At 51.6% G+C, this 18645-nt stretch overlaps 1 protein-coding gene across 1 annotated transcript in view; it reads left to right on the forward strand.

The window, feature by feature from the left end:
• Window positions 1-18645, forward strand: part of Dnah2 (dynein axonemal heavy chain 2) — a 110009-nt gene that overhangs the window by 226 nt on the left and 91138 nt on the right. The window contains exons 2-4 of the mRNA XM_060365002.1: window positions 1793-1972; window positions 12262-12317; window positions 14959-15129. Of these exons, the coding sequence (XP_060220985.1) occupies window positions 1807-1972; window positions 12262-12317; window positions 14959-15129 (393 nt within the window). The 5' untranslated portion in view covers window positions 1793-1806. The remainder of the gene's footprint in view (window positions 1-1792; window positions 1973-12261; window positions 12318-14958; window positions 15130-18645) is intronic.

An 18645-nucleotide genomic window follows, 5' to 3' on the forward strand; every position in this document is an offset into this window, starting at 1 on the left:
GGCAGCGTGGCCAGAGGCGAGAGGAAGAGGGGCACAGGGTGCAGTGAGAGGGCACAGAAGCTGGAGGGGGACGCCGCCGTGGGGACCGGCCTGCGCCGCGGGCGGCCCCGGCTGCTGTCCAGGCACCCCGTGAGCCCGTGAGCCCGGGCCGGGACAGTCTCTCCCGCCGCCTGAGACTCTCCCGAGGCTCAGCTGGAGGCTCAGCGGAGCTCCATGCTCCCCCGGAGGCGGATGAAGGAGACCGCATTCTTGTAGTTGGTTTTATTGATTTGTTGGGCTAACAGAACGTTTTTCCTTGGAGCAAAGTACAAATCCTTCGAGTTTGAAATTCATAACCCATGATCAATGCCTGTGGCAGCCTGTGGGGAGGAGGAGAGAAAGCCACAGGTGGCTGCCAGGCACCGGCTGAGGGAGAGGGAGGGCCCAGCGTTCTAACGTGTGTCCTGGAGATTCTGTGCCCCTGCCATGGCTGCTCTCCATCTTAAAAAAAATGTTTTTAACGCCCCCACTGGGTGTTCCTCAATGGTGAAAAGCCATTGCATAATTTGAAATTCATTACTGGATGACTCTGTCCTTCTTGGTCCCGGGCTGTTCTCAAGGACGCTTGGAATCTGGCGACCTGAAATTCTGTACTTCGCTTAGACCCAACGGAGCTAAGAAACCGCAGTGCACACAAAACAGGCCCCCCACCTCTCGGCCATTAAAAACTAAAGGCTTGTGCAAAGGCCGCTCTTTGTTTAAAGCTGTTGAGATTTTAGTGTGGGTGGGAGGAGCATTTTTCTCTTTAGGTAGGGTGGAAAGGAGATAGACAGGAAAGTCGGCTGGGTTTGCCTCAGTGCGGTGAGGACGGGAGGGAACCGGGTGACACTCTCGCCGTCCTGGGCCTTCTCTCATTCAGGGTGCTGTAGGTGGCATGGCTGGAGGTCTGGGGGAGCAGACCTCCCTGGTTGGCATACTTTCCCATACCCCTCATTAGTGGGATTTCTGTTATTTAAAAAAGAATTGTTTTAGTTTATATGTACACGTGCGTGTGTGTGTGTGTGTGTGTGTGTGTGTGCGCGTGTGTGCGCGTGCGCACGCACTCTCGGGCGAACACGTGCAGGTACCCAGGGAGGCCAGAAGGGAGTCAGATAGCCTGGAACTGGAGTTACAGGCAGTTGTGGGTCACCTGACGTGGATGCTGGGGACCAAACTCTCGTGTCCCAAGGAGCAGGAAGCCATCTTCCCAGTTCCTATGTCTGGTTTACGTTTACCTTCATTTATTCCTAACGGCTTCTGAGACCTGGGGTTTCCCCGCTTTCAGATGGGGTGTATGTGTGTGCGGGTGTGCGCGTGTGTGTGCGTGTGTGCGTGCGCGTGTGTGCGCGTGTGTGTGTACATGCCAGGTCAGAGAACAACTTGTAGGAGCTGGGTCTCCCCGGAGCCTGCGGGCCCAGGGACTGAGCTCCCGTCCTCAGTCTTGGCGGCCCCTACTCACTGGGCCCGCTCACCGGCCCTGGGCTTTGACTTTTAACCTGATCCTCTGAGGAGTTTGGGTTGTCCCAGGGGAAAGGTGAGGACTCCTTGGTCTCCCTCTCGGGGCCTTGCACACACATTCCAGGGCTTCACCACTGGGCCCCAGCCCCCCCCCCCACCAAGGCTCTGTCGGGTATAGGCCCTGTGTGCACTGCAGGCGTGTAGGTAACCCCAAAAGCTGCGCATAGTGGGCGTCTCGCTCGGTTTCTGAACCCAGAGGGAGGCTGCGTTAGCCGTGGGGTCTGGTGGGGGACTTCTGACACCCATGTACCTGCAGGTCTCGCCTTCAAGATGTCTGTCAAACCTGAGAAGAAGAGAAAATTGGGTGGCCGGGGAGGCTCCCGGATAGGCCGGGCTGGCCGAGGTGCTCAGTCTGCCGCGGGCTCAGAGGCTGAGGAGGCTTCCCTGCTCTCTTCTGCCCTGGAGCCAGAGCCTGAGGTCATCAGGGAGGAGTATGGTGAGTACCGGCTGGAGCCGAGATGGAGGGCTAGGGAAAACTAGAGAGAAGCCCTTTTTGAGGGTTTCGTTTTGTTTTTCTTGAGACAGGCTCTGTCTGTGTAGCTCTGGGTGGTCTCAAACTGGCTAGGTAGACCAGGCAGGCCTGGAACTCAAAATCGGTCTATGTGCCTGCCTTTGCCTCTTGGGTCCTGGGATGAAAGGTGGGCCCCGCCATACCCAACCCAAGAGTGTCTTGAGGCTGGGGAGCATGTCCGAGTAAGGAGGAGCAATGAGGCACTGTATTTATAAGGTTCCCGGTAGAATCTGTGCCCTCCTCATTTTCTTCTCCTTTTTATATGTGCGGTGTCTTCTTCCTGGCCAGCCTGCTGTTTATTCTGTCTTAAAATTTCCCCTCAGTGTACCGATTTTCTGTGGCCAATTCTTCCTGTGGCCTCTTCCTCATTTCACGTGTTCCTGGTTGTCCCCACCCCACAGTAGAGGGTTTGATCTCTTCCTTTTTCCTATTTTCACCCTGGGTGGCAAAACAAATAGTGTTTTTCTTCCATTAAGCCCATCACCATGGAGACCCAGCCTGCTTTGCCACCCTTTGAATCCTAAGCCCGCCTGATGCTTCTCCACCATCTGTTGAAAGCTCCTGTATTTTCTTCCTCCTCTTGGCAGAGACTGTGGATTGTGGAGGTTCAGGTTCAGGGTGACAGGAAAGAAGCCTACACGGAGGAAACAAAGAGCTCAAGTGGGCCGCCTCTTGTGGGCTTCATCCTGGAGTCGGCAGAGCTGGAGGGTTGGGGCTGCTGTTGGTTGCCTCCCCTTTCGCTCCCTGCTCAGTGGACGTGAGCCTGTGAGCCAGGTAGCCTCACCTTTAAATGGGGCTCCTTGGTATTGCTAGCGTCTCGTAAGGATGAAGAGAAATAGAATATTCCCCTGTTGTTCGTTTTAGACATATACATAATAAGTATTATTATTAATTTTATTATTATTATTATTATTATTATTATTAATTTTAGTATATGCGTGGGTGTTTTGCCTAAGCCCCACATACATGTCTGGTGGAGGCCAGGGTGTCGGAGCCCCTGCTGCTCCGGCATAAATTGTGAGCCCCCCATGTGGCCACTGAAATCAAACCTCAGTTCTCTGGAAGACAGCCAGCGCTCTTAACCGCTGACCGCTCCCTCCAGCCCCGACTTAGTTATTTGCGTATGTATTCAGTGTGTGTGCACACGTGTATGCCTGCTCACAGCAGGGTGCATATATGGAGGCCGGAGGACAGCTTGTGGGAGTTGATTCTTTCCTTGTACCACGCGGGTTCCCGGGCTCCAGCTCAGGTTTGGAGCTAAGTGCCCTTCCCTGATGACCCATCTCCACACCCACATTTTCTCCTTGGTGTTGAGGGTTGAATCCCAGGCCTCAGGCAAATGTTCTGCCACTGAGCTAGTTCCCTGGCTAGAATCCCCCTGTATTGGAAATAGGCTTAGGGCTGTGGGCACGCTAGCTACACACACAAACACACGCGCACACAAATGGGGTTTTCTTATGTATTCTAGGAGCACCTTGAACTCCCAAACTCTGAGACTATAGACCCTCAGCCACCATTCCCGGATCATTACTAATATTAATGTTAGTGGTGAAGAGATTAAGTGCAGGTTTAGGGGGAAGGCCCTTGAGCCTACGCTGGGGTGTAGCACTGTAGAAATGTGCAGCGTTATTGTCTGTGAGCGCTCGTGTGCTCAGTTAAAAGCAGTTCAAAATTGACTGGCTCCAAGAAGCCCGCTACCAGGAGGAATTGTGGGAAGCAGCAGGGGAGGTTTGGTTTAGAGGATCTTTTGAGAAACAAAGAAAAGTACTTTAAAATGGATGCATCAGCCTTCAGATACCACAGAAAACTTTTCTCTCTCTTTCTTTTCTTTCTTTTTTTTTTTTTGAGACAGGGTTTCTCTGCATAGATCTGACTGTCTTTGAACCCACTCTATAGACCATGCTGGCCTCAAACTCACAGAGATCTGCCTGCCTCTGCCTCCTGAGTGCTGGGATTAAAGGTGGTCGCCACCACCTGGCTTTTTTTTGTTTTGTTTTGTTTTTTTACTTCTTTTCTTTCTTTCTTTTAATTCAGAGCAGGGTCTCTCTGTGTAGTCCTGCCTGTCCTGCTATATAGACCAGGCTGGCCTTAAACTCAGAGGGACCTTCCTGCTGGGATTAAAGGTATGTACCATCATGCCTGGCCCTAAAAAGCTCTTACCTGTTAAAAATTTTGTTTATTTTTAAAGGTTTTTTTTTTTTAAGATTTATTTATTATTTATACAACATCCTGCCTGCACACTAGATCTTACTATAGATGGTTGTGAGCCACCATGTGGTTGCTGGGAATTGAACTCAGGACCTTTGGAAGAACAGTGAGTGTTCTTAACCTCTGAGCCATCTCTCCAGCCCCCAATTTTTTTTTTAAAGGTTTTTAGTGTGTGTGTGTGTGTGTGTGTGTGTGTGTGTGTGTGTGTAAAGGCATCCAGAAGAGGGGGCTGTATTCTCTGGAGCTGGAGTTACAGGTGGGTGTAAGGTTTGAAGGGTGTGAACGTGGTCCTTTGCACACAGGAATGTGGGCCCGGAGGCTGACAACAGGGGCGACTTCCTCAGTCCCTCTCACGTTTGTTTTGTTCGGGTAAGATCCTTTACTGACCCTGGAGCTTGCTGGTTGGCTCCGATGGCTGCCGAGCCCTGGGGTCACATTCCTGCTTTCCCAGCAGTGGGGTTACAGCTGTGTTCGCCCAGCTTCACACAGCGGTGCTGGGGATCCAAACTGCGGTTTGCGCAACACGCTTTACGGACTGACCCGTCTCCCGGCCAGCAGGCGGCCTTTTCCCGTTTCTCTGGGGCGGAGAGACGGCCCAGCCAGTTAGAGCTGGAACTGCCCCTGAAGAGAATGAGGGTTCAGCTCCCAGCTGCCTGTCACTCTGGCTCCAGGGGCTCAGACTCTCCGGGACTCTGCGGGTGCCTACACGCGGCCATACACATGCATTCATAATTAAGACATAATAAAAAGAAATCTTAAAGAATCAGTATCCTGGGGGCTGGAGAGGTGTCTCAGCAGCTAAGAGCGCGGCCGCTCTTCCAGAAGACCTGGCTTTGATTCCCAGCACCCACATGGTGGCTCACAACTGTCTGTGACTCCAGTTCAAGGGGACCTGACTCCCTCTTCTGACCTCCGTGGGCACCAGGTGCACATGTGGAACACAGACATACATGCAGGCAAAACTCACACGTAAAATATTAATAAAAATAAAACTTTAAAACTTAAATTTTCCTTTTCAAACTAGGCAGGGTTGCACACGCCTGTAATCCTAGCACTCTGGGGGCAGAGTGGACCTCTGAGGCCAGCCTGGTCTACAAAGTGAGTCCAGGACAGCCAGAGCTACACTGAGAAACCTTGTCTCACCAGGCAGTGGTGGCACACTTTAATCCCAACACTTGGGAGGCAGAGGCAGGTGGATTGCTGTGAGTTCAAGGCCAGCCTGGTCTACATAGTGAGTTCTACTACAGCCAGGACTACACAGAGAAACCCTGTCTTGAAAAACCAAATCAAAACAACAACAACAAAAAACTTCTCTAAAAAACAAAACAATTTTTTTTTTTTCTTTTTCATGTAAGGCCTGGGCTTTGAACTCTGAGCCCTCATGCTGTTTTCCTTAAGTTTCCTTCAGTTACCATTAAAAGAAAAGTTGTAATCAGGCTCACAGTTCCTTCTCTGTATTTCTTAGACTCTCCCACAGGAGGCAGGAAGATGGCTTGGAGGTTACAGGTACCTGCCTCCAAGCCTGGTGACCTGAGTGCCACCCTTGGGACCCGCGGGGTGGCAGGACAGACCCGACTCCCACAAGCCACTCTCTGACGGGCCCTGCGCACAGCAAGGCGCCTGTGTGTCTGCTCCCACCCCTCCCCCAATAAGCCATGTATTTTAAAGTCCTGAGGTCTCTAACTCGCAGGCTCCCGGCCTCTGAGGTCTGGTATTTCAGCTTACTGGGTGGTGAAGTCTAACCTGGCACCAAGGTGTTTATGACTTGGCTAGACCTGGTTATACCAGGGTAAGTACTGGTATATTTTACCTCAGGAATACAGTAAGAAAAGTTTGCTTGTTAAATGTCGCTCTAGAGCTCTCTGGAAAGGTATCAGGGACTTCAAGCCCGACGACGTTAGGTTATGTTGCTTTGTTGTAGCCGGGGTTCACCTGGGGCTTAGGGTTCCTGTTGCTGCAACAGAACACCATGCCCAGAAGCAATCGGAGAGGAAAGGGTTTATTCCACATACATTTCCACAGCTTGTTCACCACTGAAGGAAGTCCGGACAGAAACCCACACAGGCAGGACGGGGGGCAGGAGCCGTTGCAGAGGCCGAGGAGGGTGCTGCTCGCTGGCTTTCCCTCCAGGGCTCGCTCAGCCTGCGTTCTTACAGACCCCAGGCCCGTCAGCCCGGGGGAGGCACCACCCACCATGGCTGGGCCCTCTCCCGCAGATCTCTAATTGAGAAAATGCCCGACAGCTGGGTCTCACCAACAGAAACGCCTTCTCTCTGGTGACTCTAGCTGGAGTGAAGCTGACACACGACGCCAGCCAGTTCAGCCTTCATCCTGCGAGTCCCTGCTCCACCTTCTGGGTGTTGGGATTACAGGCATGTGCCAACTGGAAATTGAACCCAGAGCTTCACGCATGCTAGGCAACAGCCACCAACTTAGCTGTGTCCCCAGCCCCTGCGCTGCATACTCCATCACGTTTTTCTGTCTTGTCCCAGAGCTGGCACTCAGGGTCTTGCTCCTGCAAACACAGGCTCTCCCTCTGGCCTATGCCACAAACTCCATATAGTTCTAACTTTAGAGTATTTCTGACACCAAGGATTGCAGATAAGGGATCATAGATGCTTTTCAGGCAGAACAGAAAACCAAGCCAGTGTCCTAAGTCATGAAGGCAGCACATCCTTTCTCCTCAGCCCTGGGCTCCCCTCCTCCTCCTCCTCCTCCTCCTCCTCCTCCTCCTCCTCCTCCTCCTCCTCCTCCTCCTCCTCCTCCTCCTCCTCCTCCTTCAGAGGCCACTGCTATCTTGCAATAGGATGTGTTTTCTGGAGTCTGTCATTTAATTTTCTACATATATCCATGAATGTCATGTCATGTACTATGGTGGTGTTGCTTTTTGGTTTGTTTGTTTTGTTTTTGGAGACAGGGTCTCTCTGTGTAGTCCTGGCTGTTCTGGACTCACTTTGTAGACCAGGCTAGCCTCGAACTCAAAGAGATCCTCTGCCTCTGCTGGGATCACAGGGGCGCCACCATTCCCAGCAGCAATGCACGTCTTTGTATCAGTTGTTAGAAAAGACAAAACCAGTGTATTCCGGTGGTGGCCTCAGTTTCCCTCTTGGTCTCCTGTTGTTAAGATTTTTTTCTCTTGGAGAGATATAAACAATGCCTCCCTCCAGGGTCTGAACACAACCAAAGTACAAGCCTGCAGAGTGGTCCTGAGGCACAGTGACTTCATGGCCTGTCTTGGCGAGCAGAAGTGAGGACTCACTTACAGGAGGGCCTCCATCTCGGGGACAACGGTTTTCCCATGGCTTCGAGGGTGGAGCCCCTCCCTCCCTTCACCCTTCCCTGAGACCCCCCCAGCCCTTGTGCAGTTAGAGCAGAATGTCAGACAGGTGGCTGGAAGGGGGGCTAAAACATAGGTGGCGTCTCATGGCTTCCTCATGGCCTCTTTTCATGAGTGAAGGCCACAAGTCAACAGGTCCAGCGGGGGCAGTCTTTCGCACGTAAACCCACTAAACTCTGGAGAAGATGGTGGCAGTTTGGTTCAGAGGCTAGTCATGAGTGAAAATGGACTGCCGTCAGCTCCTACAGGACATGGCTTCCTCCTCTGCAGTTCTGCGTTCTGTCTTCCTTCTTTGTCTCTATCCCTCATTCCCTCTGCACAGGGCTCCTTCCTGGAGGGCGGGGCGTTCTCTCCTCCAGTCTTTCAGTTCTCGCTCATTTGTTCCTCCCTGCAGACCCCAAGGATGGGAAACCTTGTTTTAGCCTGTCTCTAGCATGAGCAGGGAGTGCAGGGGCAGAGAACTAGCGCGGGAGTGTGGACCCCAGAGCAGACATGGCAGACTGGAGGATCTGGGACGGGGAAAGGCAGGCTTCTGTGGGAGATAGCATCCACAAGCTGGCATATTCCTAATTCTAACTTCTCTCGCTTCTCAAACCATCTGCACCTTGTCGTAGCCAGCTTTAAGCTTTATTTTGCAGCTGGGCATGGTGGCACACGCCTGTAGTCCCAGCACTCAGGAGGCAGACCCATGCAGAGTTCAAGGCCAGCCTGGTCGACAAAGTGAGTCCAAGGTCCAAGACAGCCAAGGCTACACAGAGAAACCCTGTCTTGAAAAAAAAAAGGATTTTTAAAATTTGTTTATTTTTATCTTATGTGCATTGGTGTCATTGGCTGCATACATGTCTGTGTGAGGGTGTCAGGTCATCTGGAGCCGAAGTTACAGACAGGTGTGAGCTGCCATGTAGGGGCTGGGAATTGAACCTGGATCCTCCAGAAGAGCAGCCAGTGCTCTTAGCCACTGAGCCGTCTCTCCAGCCCGACTTGTTTCATTTTTTGATGGGTCATATCTGTAGGTGTGTGGCTGCCTGTGGGGATTGTTCATACGAGTGCTCTGCTGGAGGAGGCCGGAGGCATAGAAAGCGCCTCACTGGAGTTACAGGGGTCATGGGCCAAGCCTCACTGGAGTTACAGGGGTCATGGGCCAAGCCTCACTGGAGTTACAGGGGTCATGGGCCGCGCAGGGCAGCAGACTTGAAAGAGCAGGTCTCTGGCTGGTTTGGAGCTCCCCGTGTAGACGAGGCTGGCCTTGCACCCAGAGCCTCAGCGGCCCCTGCCTCCTGAATGTGCTCTTAAGGTGATCTTCCATAGCTGAGGCTGGCCCGGAACGGCCCCTCCCGCCTCCGCTCTCCGTGGGCTGTGTGACCTGCGCCCCGCCGCTCCCACTCCCAACAGCAACCTCAGACATCAAACACATTGGTGCAGCTCAGTCCGAAGATACACCAGTTTGCTACTTCCACGCTGAGGAGAAATGCCAGGAAAATATTAACGTCTTTGTTTCCTGTAATTAAACCATTATGTCGTGACGAGAGCAGAAAACTTCGTGTGTACAGTAAAGCAGTTCAGAACGCGCAGTCGTCTCCAGTCTGAGATGAGCTGTTCCAGGCAGTGTTTGCTGGCAATGTGTTTGTGGTGTGCGCACTGGTGTGTGACTGTGTGTGTGTGTGTGTGTGTGTGTGTGTCAAGGCTCTCGTGAACGTGCAGAATGTAGCACGGGTGACGGGTGACGGCTGCCAGCCATGCCGTGGGTTCACTGTGCGCTTGATCATTTGAGCAGAAGGAATATTAACTTTATTTGTACTTCTCTCCTCAGCGTGTGCACGTGGCGTGCGTGCGTGTGCCGCAGTGTTTAAGCGAGGTCGGAGGACAGCTTGCAGGCTGAGTTCCCTCCCTCCACCATGTGGGCCCCAGAGCTCACGCTCAGAGCTCCAGGCCTGGCAGCAAGCGCCTGCACCCACCGAGACCCCCTGTCAGCCCTTTAAATTCATTTTGGTCAGAAGCCTCTTACTGTTGTCACATTTTTCCAATGTTCCGTGTTCTGTCACGCAACCCGTGTGGGGCTGCAGCCCCCGTTCAAGAAGCTGGCCCTAAACCGGTGGCTGGGGCCTGTGCAAAAGCTGTGCCATCGACACCATCCAATTTCAGAACGCTCTCATCCTCAAAGAAAGGCAGGCTGAGCACCTTGACAGACTGCTGCCAGATGACTCCCGCGTCTGTGTGTGTGTGTGTATGTGTGCACACGCACATGTAACTGTGTTTAACATGTGTATGCATGTATGTATATGCACATATGTATGTATCTTGGTTTGACTTTTATTGCTGTGATGAAACACTGACCGAGCCCAACCTAGGGAGGGGAGGGCCCTTTTGCTCACTCGTCCTGACACAAGGCATCATTGAGAGATGCCAAGCGGGTCTGGGACCCGGGGGCTGGAGCCAGAGCACAGACCACGGGGGTGATGTGTGCTGGCTGCTCCTTCGGCTCAGACAGCTTCCTTCCCTCCCTTTCTCCCTTCCTCCTTCCTTCCTTTCCTCCCTCCCTTTCTCCCTTCCTCCTTCCTTCCTTCCCTCCCTCCCTTCCTCCCTCCTTCCTTCCTTCCCTCCCTCCCTTCTTCTTTCCTTCCTCCCTTCCTCCCTCCTTCTCTCCCTCCTTCCTTCCTTCCTTTCTTTTTTTTAGTCTAAAGTGTGTGTAATGTGTGTTTTGCGTGCATGTATGTCTGTGCATGTCATGGGGCAGAAGACAGTGTCACTCTGGAACTAGCATTACAGTGTGAGCCACAGTGTGGGTGCTGGGAACCGAACTTGGGTCCTCTAGAAGAGCAGCCGGTGCTCTTAGCGATGAGCCGTCTCAGTCTAGCCTCTGGGTTTGCTTTTCTGTTTTTTTTATACAGCCCAGAACCCGGTGCCTAGAGATGGCCTCCTGCAGCGGGCTGGCATGACCTGGCGTTGATCACTAATCAAGAAAATGCCCCTGCAGACGTGCCTAGAGGTCGGTCTGATGGAAGCATTTTCCCAACTGAGATTCCCTCTCCCCAGGGGACTCTAGCCTGTGTCAAGCTGACAAAACAAAACAAAACAAAAACCAAACCAAACCCTACCCAATGCAGTATGTGTCTGTGTCTGTGTCTATGTGTGTCTGTGTGTGTCTGTGTCTGTGTGTGTCTGTGTGTGTCTGTGTCTGTGTGTGTCTGTGCCTGTGTGTCTAGCATGCGTGTGTACACACGTGTGCATTTGGATGTAACTGCAACAACCCTGCAGTGTGCAGCACGGATGAGGGCATCCTCAGGTGCTGGCCCGTGTTCCCCCCTTGTCTGAGAGAGGCATCTGTTGCTTTCCTGCTGCACACACCAGCCGAACTGCCCTGCGAGCCTCTGGGTGTTCCCGTCTCTGTGTTCCTGTTTAAAAAAAAAAGCTGGGCTTGCAGAGCTTGGAGGACTGCACTCTGCCTTTCTGTGTGTTCTAGAGTCACATTAGGCCTTCCTGCTTGCCCGGCAGACACGCACTGAGCCTCCTCAGCCCCTCTATTGTTTTACTATTTAATTATTATTATTATTTTTTGAGACAAGGTCTTGTCAGTGCTTTAAATTGTGTCATTCTCCTGGCTCCAAGTGGGATTCCAGGCATGACCCAGCACGCTCTGCTCTTTGTTTATTCTGAGCCAGGTTGCCTCAGAAGTCAGGCAGTCCTTCAGCCTAAGTGTCCTGAGAACCTGGATCACAAGCGTGAGCCACCACATCTGCTTTACACGACTAATGAATGGGGTCTTTTTTTTTTTTTTTTTTTTGTGGTGCTGGGGATTTTTCTATGCTAGGAGAGAACATGACCCCTGCTGTCAGAACCTCAACTTTAGCAGCTTTCCCTCAGATCCTGATGTCGCTAATCTGTAGTCTCTTCATAGATGTCCTGTGTGACCACTTCCTATAGATGGAGTCACACAATTATGTCCTTTCACGTTTCCGGCTTCTTTTACGTGGCATAAAGTTTTCAAGGTTCAGCTGTGTTGTAGCATGAACCTTTATTATTTTTTTATAGTGAATAATAGTTCACTGCGGACGTGCACCAGATTTTCTTTATCCAGCTACAGCTTTGGTGGATGCTTGGGCTGTTTCCCCGCCTTCTTACTCAGTGCTAGCAAGGAACCCAGGGCCTAGTGTTTGCTAGGCACCTAATGGACCACCGAGGTATTAGATCCTGCCCATTTCTCCTCCTCCTCCTCTTCCTCCTCCTTCTCCTCCTCTTCTTCCTTCTCCTCTCTTCCTCCTTCTCCTTCTCCTCCTCCGCCTCCTCCTCTTCCTTCTCTTTCTCCTTTTTCTCTTCCTTCTCTTCCTCCTCTTCCTCTTCCTTTTCCTCCTCTTCTCCTCCTTTGCTTCTGCTTCTTTTTTAGGACAGAGTTTCTCCTTGTAGCCCTGGCTGTCCTGCAATTCCCTTTGTAGACCAGGCTGTCCCCAAACTCACAGAGATCCACCTGCCACTGCGCCCTGAGCGCTGGGACCAGAGGTGTGCTCCGCCACGTTTGCCTCTCCCACTGGTTCCTTCTACCCCGTGTGGCTGATGCTTCTGCAGATGTTAACAAGCTACCCAGGTCCTGCTCTCAGGCCTCTTGGGTACAAGACATGGCATTGCTGGGTAATGTGGTTCCTATGTTTGACTTTTGTGTCTTTATTCTTCCCAGAGCAAGTCCCAGAGTTACCTGAAATCGGTGAAGGGATGGACGCTTCGACTGATGTGGTAGGTGTGCGTCCCCTCCCAGCAACAGCAAAACGGGGTGAACAAAGCATCGAGGCCGGGACAAGGGGTGCAGAATTCTCCCCAGTCTGCTGCCTGCTCCCGCTCACCCCAAAGCTGGTCCCCGAGTGAAAATGACCTGCGCCCTTCCCCAGGACAAGGCCCTGAGGAAAGAACTGGCCTCTCAGCTGGTCTTGCTCCCCTGCCTTGGGTCATCGTGGTCAGTCTCACAGGGGGACATCTGAAGAGCTTGGACAATAATTTCTGCGATGTTCTCTTTCCTTCGCTTCTGACTGAGGGGTAGATAGAATCTGTCCCAGTCACTGCTAGAACTAAGCTTTAAATGACACCTTTTCTTCCAAGAAGAACATAGTTTTGCCTGTAGTTACATAGGTGGGATGACTGGGGTGGCAACCTTGCATTTTAAAAAATTATTTACTTATTTATACGGCATTCTGTCTGCACACCAGAAGAGGGCAACAGATCATACCATAGATGACTGTGAGTCACCATGTGGTTGCAGGGAATTGAACCCAGGACCTCTGGAAGAGCAGCCAGTTCTTAGCCTCTGAGCCATCTCCCCAGCCCTGACCTTGTGTTTGTTTAAGAGAGGAAAAGAGACTAAAAACTGCCCAGTGAAGACACACGCTGCTGAAGTGCCACCCCAGGGCTCCGGTGCTGAGGCAGGCGGGATTGTATGGATAAAACCAGGGCTGGTTTTTCAAGATCTCTGTTTTAAACAACCCAAAGACAAAGACAAAAGGAAAACAAAGAAAGAGAAACTAAAACAGTGTAAATGCCCCAAACCCAGCCAGCTATAACATTCTTCCCCAGCAGCCGGGGCCCGGCAGCAATAGGCAGGTGCTCATCTCTGCTCTGAGATTGTTTGGGTTGTTTGTTTGAAACAGCCTGTAGCCTAGGCTAGCCTCAAACTCCAGATACAGCTTAAGCTGGGGTCACACTTGCTATCTTCTTGCTGGGATTACAAGTGCGTCCCCAACACCTGCAGGCCCATAGCTCTCATCTTTTTGAGACAGGGTCCTACTACATAGCTCAGTTGGCCTTGAAATTTTAATCCTCTTGCTTCAGTTTTCTGAATGTCACTTTTAATAGCCATACAGTGTTCCATTAGACACACGCACCTTAGTTAAACCACTGAGCACTGGCTGCTCTTTCGGAGGACCAGGGTTCGATTCCCAGTACCCACATGGTGGCTCACAACCATCAGTAAATTCAGTTTAATGGGATCTGTTGCTCCTCTACTGGCCTCCTTGGTCACCAGGCACCTGGCACACAAGTGGTGCACAGACACACACACATAGGCAAACCACTCATACACATAAAATAAAATGAAAATTAAAGCTGGGTGGGTGTGTTGCTGCACGCCTGTAATCCCAGCACTCGGAGAGGCAGAGGCAGGCGGATCTCTGAGCCTGAGGCCGGCCTGGGCTACAGAGAGAATCTGGAACAGCCAGGGCTACACAGAGAAACCCTGTGTTTAAAAAAAAAAAGAAAGAAAGAAAATTAAATAAACAAAAATAACTGAGAGTAAAGAGCATTGCTTATATTTCAACAGTCTGAAGTTTCTCCAACCAGACTGCAGTATGCCCTTACATCAGCAATAAAGCTACTGTTTCAGACTAAGGATTGTCAGTTTAGTAAGTATTAACGAAAAGGACAAAAAAATGACATATTTGTTATTTTTATTTATATTCTTTGATTTTAAGTGGAACACAACTTTTTTTCCTGGTTGCATTTTTTTTTTTCCTTCTTAAATGATATAACCTGACTATGTCTTTTTGGGAGGGAGGTTTTTTGTTTTTGTTTTTGTTTTTGCGACAGGGTTTTTCTATGTAGCCCTGGCTGTCCTGGACTCACTCTGTAGACCAGGCTGGCCTCGAACTCACAAAGGTCCACCTGCCTCTGCCTTCCTGAGTGCTGCGATTACAGGCGTGCGCCACTGTGCCCGGCTGTCTATGTCTTTCCGTCTGTTTACTTATTGGGCCTTTGATGTTTTCTCATTAATTCGTCCACATCCTGTATAGGAAAGCGTTTAGGAAGGTGTCTGTTATTTTCTTTTCTTCGGACATTGTGATCTGCCTTTGTCTCCGGGCCCTGGCGAGGGCCTGGTGGGTTTCAGGCGGCAGAGCGGGGCTTCGCGCCTTTACTGTTCCCACCGTTACCATTTGTATTCCGTTGCACCAATTTGTTCCTTAGTTTTGTCAGTTTTTCTTCCCTTGTGCCCCTTGATTCCTCCTTATTGCTTGATGTCACACGTCGGTGCCTGAGAGGGGCAGCTTCGCAAGGAAGCTGCTGGGTCCTTGTCCAGTCCGCGGTCTCCTTGCTCCGAACTCCTTCATGCAGCTCGTGTCCTAGTGTTTCCTTCCTTCACCTTTCTCTGGGGTTGAGAGTGTTAGGGATTTCACAGGCACGGACGGAAGTGAGCTGTTTGGGGGAAGACAGCGGCCCAGCCCCGGGCTTCCCTCTGTGACACATGCTGCCTCACTCGGGAGGTCTATTGTCTCCCTCCTCTGGAAGCCTGAAACTATCACCCGGTCGCCCCAGCTCTCAGTCTCCACTCCCCCGAGTCAGGCTGCGGCGGGGGGAGCCGGCCCCCCTGACATGCTGTCTCTGCTCCCCCCAGAAGCCCCTTTTCCTCTCGCGAGCTATGCTGACTGGACTGGCCGACTCCACGTGGACAACCGAGCACGACGCGGTGCTGGAGCGCTTCGCCCAGGACCCCTCGGAACCTGTCCTCACCATCTTCGTGGACCCCATTTGTGGGCTGAAGCTGGAGCTGGGCATGCCTGTTCAGGTGGGTACCCCCGCTTCCAGGCAGCCCCCCGGGAGCCGAAGGTGCTTTCCTGGCTGCCCGCGGCTCGCGGAACCCACTGTCTGGGGACACTCGGCCGCCGGGAAGCCGATGCTCAGAGAGATGCTGAGATGAGGCGGCTCCACCCATGAAAAAGCAGGCCGGGAGGGTAGTTGAGAGTCGGCGGTGGGCCTGGGCGGTGGGGTCACGCTCCTGCAGTGCTCTTATCTGAAAACACCCACTTATTCATTTACCTGTTCATTCATTCATTCATTCATGTATTTACTTACTGTGTATGTGTGAGCTCACACGTGTTCACGCATTGGCATAGGCGGCAGAGGGCAGCTTGCAGGGGTCAGGTCTCCCGAGGACAGAACTCGGGTCCCCAGGCTTGGCGGCACCTTCGCCTGCTGAGCCACCTGACAGGCTCTGAAGCTTTTCTTTCCTTCTGTACGTTTGCAACATTTAAAAATAAAATGTTGGGGAAGTCTACTGCTTCACTCTTGTTGGATAGAGTGGAAAGGTGATGTTTAGCAATTATTATCATTATTATTTTGGTTTTTGAGACAGGGTTTCTCTGTGTAGCCTTGGCTGTCCTGGAACTCTCTCTGTAGACCAGGCTGGCCTCGAACTCAGAGATCTGCCTGCCTCTGCCTCCCAAGCACTGGGATCAAAGGTGTGTGGAAAGCCACCACACTTGGCTTTGGTGTGGAACTTTTTGTTTTTGTTTTTCCAGACAGGGTTTCTCTGTGTAGCCCTGGCACTCTGTAGCCCAGGCTGGCCTCGGGCTCACAGAGCCCCACCTGCCCCTGCTTCCCAGACGCTGGGACCCCAGGCGTGCGCCCCCACCGCCCGGCCTGGTGTGGAGCCTTAAGCGTCCTGCTGTCTCAGTCTAAGCAGCGGTGTCTTGTGTTGCTATTTGCTGTGTTGCTCAGGCTGCTCTTGAACTCGGGGCGCTGTGCTCCTCCTTCTCAGCCTCCCGAGGAGCGGGGACTGTCGGTGTGTGTCTCCACCTACCATTTCAGGGTAATCTTGTCTAACCTAGAGTGCCCAAATGCTGTAGCTCCTAGGTGCCCTTTTGTGTGTTGTTGAGGCAGTCTTGCTTTGTTGACATGGCTGGCCTTTCATGCGTATTGGTGCTCATTACGTAGCCCAGGCTGGCCCAGAACTTTCATTCCCTCTGCTTCCGCCCCAGAAGCACTGAGAGTGCAGGCATTTGCCACCACGTGTGGCTGCTTCCCTCGTGTTAGAATTCCCGATGCAGCCGGTGGTATTGGTTCCTTGGTGGGACGCTCATGCAGCATGAAAGAGAGCCCCGCCCCGCCCTGCGACTCACCTAAGCCTGTGGGCCTCGGAGGCAGGCGGACCAGAAGTTCAAGGATCTCCTTGGCTTTACTGCAAGTTCAAGGCTGGCCCGCCGGGGCATATGAGAAACATTGTTTTACAAAAAGCATCTAATCTGGGTGGCCTTTTGTCCCAGCACTCAAGAGGCAGAAGCAGGCAGATCTCTGAGTGCCAGGCCAGCCTGGTCTACAGAGAGAGTTCCAGCACAGACAGGGCTACATGAAAAAATAGAAAAATTTATATATACATATACATACATACACACGCACACACATAACCAGCAAATGCATAAAAATACCAAGAGTAATGATGTAGACATCAGAATCCTTTATTAGACCACAGCAATTAAGACAGTTAATACCAGACCAGGAGTATAAATGATGAATAACATTAAAGAAATGTGTAAAAATAGACATCAGCAACAGCACAAACACACAGGAGATTCTGCAAATGTAAGGTAATTGGGAGGCAAAGGCAGGGGAACCACTGCGAATTCAAGGCCAGCCTGGTCTACATAGTGAGTTCTAGACTAGTATAGTGAGACTCTGCCTCAAAAATACAAAAATATAAAAACAAAAACAACAAGCAAAGGGATCTATTAGCTGCCACCGCAGCTGGTGACAGACTTCGCTGTTCTCCTGGTTAGGACGGCCTGTCGAAGCGTCCCTAAAAAGAAAAGGAGATGACTGCTGGGCACAGTGGCACTCAGCACACGGGAGGCAGGGGCAGGCAGATCTGTGAGTTCGAGGCCAGCCTGGTTTACAAAGGGAGTCCAGGACAGCCAAGGCTACACAGAGAAACCTTGTCTTGAAAAACCAAAAGAAAAAAAAAAAAGACAAAGAAAAAGAGGAGAAAAAGAAAAGAGAGAGAGATTACCTCAGCGCTTGGTGTTTGGGACCCTTGCCTGGCCAGCATGAGGCCCTTCATTCAGTACCCAGCACAGAAGGGGAGGAAAGATTAATTTCCCTTTGCATCCGGGTACCGAGTGAGTGCTGTGCTGTGCCACGTCTGCACCGCTGTGGTGGGTGCATGTCCCCTCACTGTGAGCCAGGGAAACCCCATCTCCCCCTGGGTGGGGGTGGGGGATTCCGTGAAACCTGCACGCGTGGAAACAGCACCACGCGTGATCCACCAAACACGGGGAAAAGCCACAAACAAATGCAGTGAACTTTAAAAACAGATGGGAACGCCAAACGGTCGCCGACGGGAACACTGAAGCAGCCCCCCCTGCCCGCGCTTGGGCGGAGGGGCCGTGGGAGCATGCCCGAAATCTCTTAAGAGGGTTTGTGTTTTAACACAGATTTGCTATTGCTTTAAATTAGCCATCCCACTTGCCCCTTCTCACGCAATTCTCCGGGCTACAAAAAACGTGAATAAAAATATATAAAGTATCTAATCCTTTCGCTTTACCTTCAAGAGGCAAAATAAACTAGTCTCTCACAGTGGGGCATCAAGAAGTCGTCCACAGTGTGAGGGAGCCAGAGCGAACTGACAAAGCTGCTCAGGCATGAGCAGAATGGGCGAAATCGCATGGCAACGCGAGCACATTATATCAAGGACAAAGGGGGAGAAGAACAAAGCGCGTACAGGAGGAAGATCTAACCGAGCCAAGGACTCCTCAACACGACGACAACTTGATATGAACATGAATTCAGTCTTTAAAAAAAGCAGACGAAACGATAAAAGGTGAGAACGGGATGAAAGGCAGAGTAGGATTTTAGGAAATGAATAAAACAGCGTGTTACAAAACCAGAGGATGAAAAATGTCGAGGAACTGAATAGCTGTGGTTGAAAATCCGTCACCGGCAGAGCGGAAGGCTGAGGCATCGCAGCTCACGTGAAAGAAAAGGCCGAAGACATTAATGCAATTAGAGGGGAGAGGACAGACTGGAGGGGTGGGCGCAGCGGAGCGGGGTGGAGAGAGAGCCAGCGCAGCGTGCATTTAGAGAGAACACAAAGAATTCCCCTGGAATGAAAAAGGCACTGCACCTGGGGGTCAAAGGACACGTCGATCCTGCTTACTGCCTGTTTCTCACGTTTAATGTCAGCGTGCATCTTAGTTACACCAGCGAGATTCAAGGGTACCGATTCTTTGGGAGCATGGACTATATGGTGTTCCAAGAAGAACATTTAATTTCAACCTAATAATGAGGAGCAGTCAGATAAATCCAAATT

Source organism: Meriones unguiculatus, chromosome 11 (genome assembly GCF_030254825.1).
Source record: "Meriones unguiculatus strain TT.TT164.6M chromosome 11, Bangor_MerUng_6.1, whole genome shotgun sequence".
Classification (NCBI taxonomy): domain Eukaryota; kingdom Metazoa; phylum Chordata; class Mammalia; order Rodentia; family Muridae; genus Meriones; species Meriones unguiculatus.